We start from the raw sequence: 8649 nt of genomic DNA on the forward strand, positions 1-8649 counted from the left end.
CATCGGGCTTCCTGTAGGGAGCCTGCTTCTCCCTCTACCTGTCTCTCTGCCTCTCTGTCTCTCTCTCTGTGTCTCTTATGAATAAATAAATAAAATCTTAAAAAAATAGGTATACACATATTTTATATATTTTATGTATTTCTATTAAACTTACATAAAATGTATATGTTTATAAATTTCAATACTAAAATGTATACACATATATGTTTTATATATCTGTAAATTTAATCTATATTTAATAAATTTAATATATATGCATATAAATATGTGAAAATATGTACATATGTATGCATATATTTCGTTTTTCTTTTTGGAAAGAGAGAAAGAGCATGAGCGAGAGGGGGTTGGTGGGGAGGGGCAGAGGGAGAGAGAGAGAATGAGAATCTTAAACAGATTCTGTGCCTAGTGTGGAGCCCATGACCCTGAGATCATGACCTAAACCGAAATTAAGAGTCAGATGCTTAACCCGCTGAGCCCCCCAGGAGCCCCTATGTATGTATATTTCAATTTGAATGAGTTTTGTCCCCATCATCTTACCACGGCCAGTTCTGAAGTCCACGTTCTGCCCTCTGGGTCACATGCACTTGGGCCCTTTGTTAAGGAGCCTGGGTTCTATTGCCACCAGCCATGGCCATGTAAGTCTGGGCTGCTGGCTTCCTGCTCAGACAGGTGGGGAGGGAGACGTGGGTTTGGCCTTGGGAGGGGAAGCACAAACAGACACCTGACGTCCTCCTCCCCAGAACTCTCCTTTCCTGCCCACGGTGGTTGATGGAGTGCTGCTGCCAAAGATGCCCGAAGAGATTCTGGCTGAAAAGAAATTCAACTCTGTTCCCTACATCATCGGAATCAACAAGCAGGAGTTTGGCTGGCTTCTTCCAATGGTGAGAATGTGGGGGGCCCCTTCGGCTCTCCTCCCTCACCTATCACGTCACCCCCCATCTCTGCTTTCAGGGTCTTATTCACTTCTACTCCTGCATCAGGGAGAAGACACCAGTGTGAACTGAACTCAAATCCCTACAACAAAAGGCTGGAGCCCTAGTCGAAGGCCTGGACAGTGCTGAGGGGAAGGCAGTACGGGGTGTGACAGGGTGGGGAGCTTGTCCACGCAGCTAGGCCACTTCGGTTTGTTAAATGGCATTTATCTAGAAACAAATTTTTGTCCCTAAGACAGGAGACAGTGGTGCAGGTTGCAGCAAGGTGCCCACCAGTCAGGGCTCTCCACGCCCACAGAGACTAGGAGAGAGAGGGGACTTACTGGCTGAATGACTGCATTTCAAAAGGGGGCTCTCAAGTCCTGGAGGAAACAGTTTTGGCTGGTAGATTTACATCTCAAAGGGCAGCGAAGGATTTGTAATTGCAAGCTTTCTAAAGTAACTGTTCTAAGATGGGGCTCGGGGACCTATCAACCTATTACCAGGTTTTGGCCAGAATCAGCAGTAAATTCCCCTGGTGGCCAGGAGCTTTCTCAGGCAAGCGTTTTAAGGGACTCTGGGACATCTTCTCCATCCATCCTAGGGACAAAACCTTAAGCTGCTGGCAACCAAGCTAGAGTTTGGTCAAGTCCTGTAATGTGGAGGTTTGGATGGAGCATTATGTGCAGAGTCTTGCCATTCTCACTTCACAGTATTTCAGAGGTCATTGATGGACCAAAGCCATATGGGATCTGGGACTTCCTTGGTCATCTGAGACAGTCAGGTGGGGGTATTTGTAAGGTCTGTATTCTTTGCCCCAGAGCTCTCTGCTTCAACACTAGCCTGGCTTAAACCTTTCCTGTATGTCTCCATGTCCAGGGTGGGGATTCTTGCCTAGAGATAGACACACACACACACACACACACACACACACAGTGCAAAGGCCTGGGACAGCTTCTCTTCACATTGACTTTATTCTTTTTGCACTGCTTGAGTTTCTGGATATAATAATCCCATTTATTTCATTGATTTTACCCAACTTGTCAAGGACTCATGCTGTCAAAGTCATGACAAAGTGACTGTTAGCCTGCATTGGTCTGATTGGTTGGTAAGTTTGCTTCTTTCTGCTACTTCTTGATGATTGACAATTGTGTCACTGTTGTCCTAACAGATGATGGGTTACCCACTCTCTGAAGACAAGCTGGACCAGAAGACGGCCACGTCACTCTTGTGGAAGTCCTACCCCATTGCTGTAAGAGTCTAGGGAACCACAGCAACTACCTGAGACCCAAAGAAGGCCAGAGACTTGCCCCAAACAACTGAGCAATTAATTGGCAGGGCGAAGCCCAAGGATAGAAGGCTCTGGCCCAATTTTTCTGTCTTTTCCACCTCACCGCCCAGGGTGTGGGTAGTGGCATAGGGCTGAAGAGATTCCTCATTCGTGCAAGCCATCCTTTGGCTCTAGAAGCAGCATCATTCATGGGGGCAGGGGGCGGGGGTCACTTTTACTTCTGCTCCATTTCAGAACATCCCTGAGGAACTGACTCCACTGGCCAGCGAGAAGTATTTAGGAGGGACAGATGACCCTGTCAAAAAGAAAGCTCTGTTCTTGGACATGTTAGGAGATGTGGTGTTTGGTGTCCCATCTGTGACTGTAGCCCGTCACCACAGAGGTGAGTCTCAGAGGTTGGACAGGAGAGGGACACCGACCTCACCAGCTTCTCCTGTCTGTCCTGCCCACTTCTCAGCATAGACACATATGTGGAAACCACAAAAGGTCAGGCCTCCAGGGCCAGGTCCATATGCTCTGGGGTGGGCACTCTGTCTTACTTTGGGTCTGCCAGAAGCCAACTCTGAGAAGAGCATTTGAACGCAAGCAGCTCGTTTGGGGGGTGACCCCAGAACACACCAGTAGAGCAGTGGAGAAGTGGCACAGAGAGGAGAAGGGAGCCAACCAGAACTGCCTAGGAAGCTGCTATCCTCTGTGGACACCTGCAGCTATCACATCTCCAGTCATGTCTCGGGATTATTCCATGTGAGGGGCAAGGGAACTGGGCTATTTAGCCTCCCACTCCCAGGAGTCATGGGTTGAAGCCTGTTCCCAAGGGCTGTTAAGCTCTGACTTGCTGCACACATGGGCAGAATGGCCAGTTAGTGGCCAAAGACCTCAGGCAGGGAGCTACGAACAGCAGAGGTAGAAGTCAGGCTGGCATGCCCAGATGCTGGATATGTGATGAGGGAAGGACCCAGAGCATCCACCACTGGGGCTCCTCCCCGAGGTTCCTGTGGTCTGTGGGGCCAGAGGGCAAGTCTTAGAAGACATGTCTTGGAAGGTTTCCAAGATCAGAGCCAGGGGCAAGCTTGTTTGTTAACTAGTGGAGCTGGGGGTAGACTGAAACCAAGCATAGAATTAGGCTTGTCCAAAACCAAAAAGACAAAAAACTTGAGCAGTGGGAGGTGTGGTGGCAGGTGTTCTCAAGAGTATCCATGTCTACAGCTGGCTTCTGGCATCCTGGTATGTGGTGGGTCTACCACAGGACCGTCCCACATTGATCCAAGGCTGTGTATGTGGAGTGAGGTCAGGGATGGATTAGCTCATCCAGAGGATGAGGATGCATCCTTTTCTGGGTGTCTTTTTGAGGTCCTAATGGGACCCTTCCTTCACCTAGTCTGCAAGCCAGGAAATGGTTCTTGGTACAGACCCCTCTCTCTCTAAAACCCTTGGAAGGGTTTTCAGGACTTTCTATGCATGACAAAAAGCAGCTAGAGCTGACCTACTCTGTCCCCAAGCATCAGTAGAGTGAGGTACCAGTGCTGCTTCCTCCTCCCAAGGTCCTGATGAAACACTTCAGCCAGGGGCCACCTGGGGTCAAATTTGCTCTTTCATAAACTTGGTCTCTTGCCTCTGGATACCTGTCTGATTTATGGTATCTTATTCTATGTCACTTGCTGGTCCCAGCCACGCTGGACTTGTGTTGTTTCATCTGGTATCTGAGTCTTTTGACAGGACTACACAGATTTCATCAATGTTATTCTTTCATTTTATATTTGTCTCACTCTCTTTTTGATAAGAAAGGATTTTTCTGAATATAAAATTAATATCCTTCCCTGGAATATTATATGGAAACATGTGAAGAAAAAATCAGATACTACTCTGAATTCTTCACCTATAAACATCTGCTATAAGTTTTTGACATACTTCTTTGAATAATCTTTCCATGTCTTATATATAACTTAGAAATTAATTTTAAATCATGTGTTTGTTCATAAAACACTATTTTGTAAGCCCTTGTCCAATATCAATGAAAAGTCTTCAAAAAACATCCACTGTTTCACAGAATGATGCATCAAAATTTAGTATTCCTGTCCTATTGGATATTTAGTCTCGTTGTTCGTATTTTAATGCAAGAAAAAACATGATGCCTTATGTGCATAAATTTTTAACCAGGTCTCTAAAAATTTTCTTAGGATTCGTTATTAGAGGTGAAATTCCCAGGGGGAGCCGTAAGAGCATTTCAAAATTCTTGACACATGTTGTGAAATTGCTTTCTAGTGTATGAGTGGGATTTCTTAATTCTCTCACTTGGAAGCTCAGATTTTAAAATGAAGATAAAGCTATTTATTTCATAAGCTTTTCCTTAAAAAAAAAAAAGACCATCCCCATGTTTTCAATGGCATGCTTAGTTTATTAACTCTGTCCTCTCTGCTTCTACCATATTCCTGTTATCCTAATCTGTGCCCTACTTTCCTTTGGAAACTTGTGTTGTGCTTGTAGGAATTTGATATACCTCTATGGTTTTAGGTAGAAAATTAAAAAAAAAAGGGAAAAAAAAGGAGAATAATCTTTTGTGTGGCATGCTGCCCAAAGTTCTCTCCTTCATGAAAAGTTTTCCCTCTGCGATTGAGGAGCTCCTACCTAAAACTTCTGAGTGATGGAGGCAAAGTTACAGCCCCTTCTCTCAGAGGGTTCTGCTTGACCTTGAGGCAGCTGTTAACAGGTGGCTTGCAGACCCACAGAAATGTTGCTTCTTCCAGACATCTCTTACTAAATCAAGGGCGCATTGACAGGGGTGAGGGAGGTGATTCAATAAATTATTCTGCATCCTCATGAGGGGATGCCATATATTGTTCAGTCATTTTTGGACAGATATTTAATGATATGGAGAAATGACTGTAGTATATTTCAAAATGACATATATATATATAACATCATCCCATTGTTCTATGCATAGAAGGGATATATGCTAATATATTAACAGAGGTGCCCTCGAGTGGTGGGATCATAAGTGATTTTTTAAAGATTTTATTTATTTATTCATGAGAGACACAGAGAGAGGCAGAGAGACATAGGCAGATGGAGAAGCAGGCTCCCAGGAGGGGAGCCCAATGTGGGACTCGATCCCAGGACCCCAGGATCATGCCCTGGGCCAAAGGCAGACGTTCAACCGCTGAGCCACCCTGACGTCCCTAAGTGATCTTTTTGTTCATCCTTTTTTCCTGCACTCTAAGTCTGTTACTGTACTGAAGGGGGATAGAAAGCAGTACAATTTCTCCTCCAGCCTGACTGGGGGCCTGACTTTTCCCCCATCAGACTCACTCCCCTGTGGATTTTAGGGTCCATGTAAAGCGCTGAGCTCCCAGGGCTGGCGGCCCCCAACTTAGCCCTGAAGGAGCGGGTGGACAGCTCTGGATGAAGCCATCTGTAGGAAAACTGCCACCTTTTGGGGGCTTGGAGAGGGGGGTTCTGAGAGCAGGGGCTGGGGAACAGGAGAAAGCCACCTTTATCCTCCCTCAGAGAACCCTTCTTTCCGCTGCCACCACCCAGGGCCCAGCAGGAAGCAAGATACGAGGCAATGGAGAAATAGAAAATGCTGAGTTTTACCAGATACAAGGTTTCTGAGGTTTCCCCAGATACAAGAGCCTGATTGTGCCCCTTTCCCTATGTCTGTATTTAAATATCAGAGCTGTCAGACCAGCAACTCAGGTTTACTTCACTCCTGCCTAGAAATTGGATGAGAAAAACACTGGAAACTGTCCAAACTGAGCAGAATAGAAGGTTCCCATTGGGCTGCAGATAGTCTGCAAAGGAATCAAACCCAGCCTGTTTCCAGTGAAATGCAGCAGAGTAAGCAGTGTGTGTATAGCTGTTATGTGTGAACACATCGGTAGGCAACAGTGTCTGTGTGTATTGACCCAATGCCCCTACAGTGATAGCCATTTTTAAAAAAGATTTTATTTATTTATTCATGAGAGACGCAAAGAGAGAGGCAGAGACACAGCAGAGGGAGAAGCAGGCTCCCCGCGGGGAGGCCGACGTGGAATTTGATCCCAGGACCCCAGGATCACACCCTGAGCCGAAGCCACTGGCCACCCAGGTGCCCCAGTGATAATCATTTTGAATGGATTTACACGCCCCAACCTCACTGATTTCAATATTTCATTCATTCTACCTTCATTCATTAATTCACTCAATACCTGGCTCAAAGCCATTTTCACCTCCACCAATTGTGCATCTTGGAGCCAATCATGGACCTTTCCCAGAGCTCTATTTCTCTGCTATGCTGGTAGCCAGGGGTTTTCTGCAGGGTCACACCAGTGCACAGTCGGCTCTGACACGGGGCAGCCACTATTAATGTTGCTGTTGTTGCATACCCAGGACCCGGGTGTGGCTTCCTGTCCCCGAGTGCTGAGAGGACAGACCTGGTGCCATCCAGGTGTGCGTCTTGTGAAATGAACTATGTGTGAACTATGTCTTCCCAGATGCCGGAGCCCCCACCTACGTGTATGAGTTCCAGTATCATCCAAGCTTCTCATCGGACATGAAACCCCAGACCGTGGTTGGGGACCACGGGGATGAGCTCTTCTCAGTCTTCGGGGCCCCATTTTTAAAAGGTGATGGCCCTTTGGTGACTACACACTTGGAGTTAGAAGGTCCAGGTCCAGGTCTCTGGTGGGCTCGGGCAAGTTCCCCTTTCTCTCTAGATCTTACCCAGCTACACCAGAGTAGGGCTGAACTACAAAGATTTCCAATCTTTCTCTGGCTCAGACATGCATGATAGAGAAGGTAGAGCCATGTGCCCCCATTTGTCCTGTCTCTAAGAATTCAGGCCCGGATATGGATAAGACACATGGCAGGTCACCCACAGTGCCCTGCTCAAGGGCTGGAATGCCACCACCCCCACTCACAAGAGCGTATCTGAATGTGAGCAAGAGGAAGGTTAGAATTGGTGTTGACTTTGAATCAGGGTTGAAGTGCATGTGTGTGTCTGTCTATCCAGCCATCCACCTAACCTAAAACTCATGTTTCTAAACTCAATATATTTAATAATAGAATACTTTTAAAGAAGACCATTCACAACTGCTCCAGTGTCTTAACTAGCAGCAGTTACAGATGACTAGTGTGTGACCTGCCTCAGGGCTGTTTGCGACATACCAGTGCCTTGGCACTAACCGCTCGGGTGACTGACTCCCTAGGGCCGTTGCACTTCGGCCAGTTTTCAGATTCTGTGAAAATGTGGGTAGGTTAAGGAGATTGAGGAAAGGCCCAGAAGGGGGCAATCCTGAGGTGGGGTTGCTGTGGTGGACACTGGGGGTGGTGCTGGGACCTCAGTAGGTGAAGGGAGTGTGGGATGTGCAGGCACAGATGACAAAGGTGGCCAGCTTAGGGACTGACTGTGGCCCTCTCCTGAGTCTTCCCTCAGTAACTCCCAGGCTTGAAGTGCACACAGATTACCTAGATCTTCCTGAAATGTGGGTTTTTGAAGCAGTCCATCTGTAGTAAGGGCTCAGAGTCTGAATTTCCAACAAGCTGTCCAGTGCAGCTGACCATAAACACTTTGAGTAGCAAAGGCTTTTTTCTCCCTCCTGACAGGGGGTGCCTCAGAAGAGGAGATAAGACTCAGCAAGATGATGATGAAACTATGGGCCAACTTCGCTCGGAGCGGGTGAGCCTGGTGGCAAAGATGGAACAGGGGTGGGGAGGGCTGTGTGACCTGACAATGAGAGTTCTCTGACAGCAGACAGGCTGCCTAGGATTTGGTGAGCTCCCTGCCTCTGGAGGTGGACCAGCCTCCTGGTGGAAATGAAACCAAGGGGTCCTGCAAATCTCGGTGTGTTGTTGGGACGCCACAGTAGCTTTGGGTAATCCTCACTTGATTCTGTTCCCAGGAACCCCAATGGGGAAGGGCTGCCCTCTTGGCCCGCCTACGACCAGAAGGAAGGGTACCTGCAGATTGGAATCCCCACTCAGCCAGCCCAGAAGCTGAAAAGCAAGGAAATGGCTTTCTGGACTGAGCTCCTGGCCAAGCGGGCAGCAGAAAAGCTGAGTCCCACAGAACACGTCGAGCTGTGAATGGGCAGCTGCCTGGCCTCGGGGCCTGGGGAGCCAGACAGGGCTATTCTACAGAGGGTGTCTATGAGCCAAAGAGGGATCTTACTGTGGAGGCTGGAATGGTCTGGTGGAGGAGGGAAGAGGTCAGGGAGAGGGAATTGTGGCTTCAATTTGGGGAATAAATGTTCTTTTGGATCAAATCAGTGTGTGTCTTGGGCTCAGAGAAAGAAGGATGAATAGGGTGGGTGCCATTGTCTGGAAGGTGCCTCTGATGGGGGCTGGCTCCACCCTGAGAGCTGCCAGGGGTTGCTCTGCAGCTGCTCCATGTCTCTGGGCCCTCAATAACTTCCAACAACAGAACGTGGGGTGGCCAGAGTGCAGTGTCCCTCTCCTCCATGTGGAGCTACC

General features: G+C 47.8%; 1 protein-coding gene across 1 annotated transcript in view; it reads left to right on the forward strand.

Annotated features, from left to right (window-relative positions):
- CES1 (carboxylesterase 1) overlaps nt 1-8441 on the forward strand; it is a 30793-nt gene extending 22352 nt beyond the window's left edge. The window contains exons 9-14 of the mRNA XM_072750206.1: nt 741-881; nt 2083-2163; nt 2437-2584; nt 6672-6803; nt 7783-7855; nt 8079-8441. Coding sequence (XP_072606307.1) covers nt 741-881; nt 2083-2163; nt 2437-2584; nt 6672-6803; nt 7783-7855; nt 8079-8262 — 759 coding nt within the window. The 3' untranslated portion in view covers nt 8263-8441. The remainder of the gene's footprint in view (nt 1-740; nt 882-2082; nt 2164-2436; nt 2585-6671; nt 6804-7782; nt 7856-8078) is intronic.
- Nucleotides 8442-8649: the final 208 nt, after the last annotated feature.

Source organism: Vulpes vulpes, chromosome 2, assembly GCF_048418805.1.
Source record: "Vulpes vulpes isolate BD-2025 chromosome 2, VulVul3, whole genome shotgun sequence".
Classification (NCBI taxonomy): Eukaryota; Metazoa; Chordata; class Mammalia; order Carnivora; family Canidae; genus Vulpes; species Vulpes vulpes.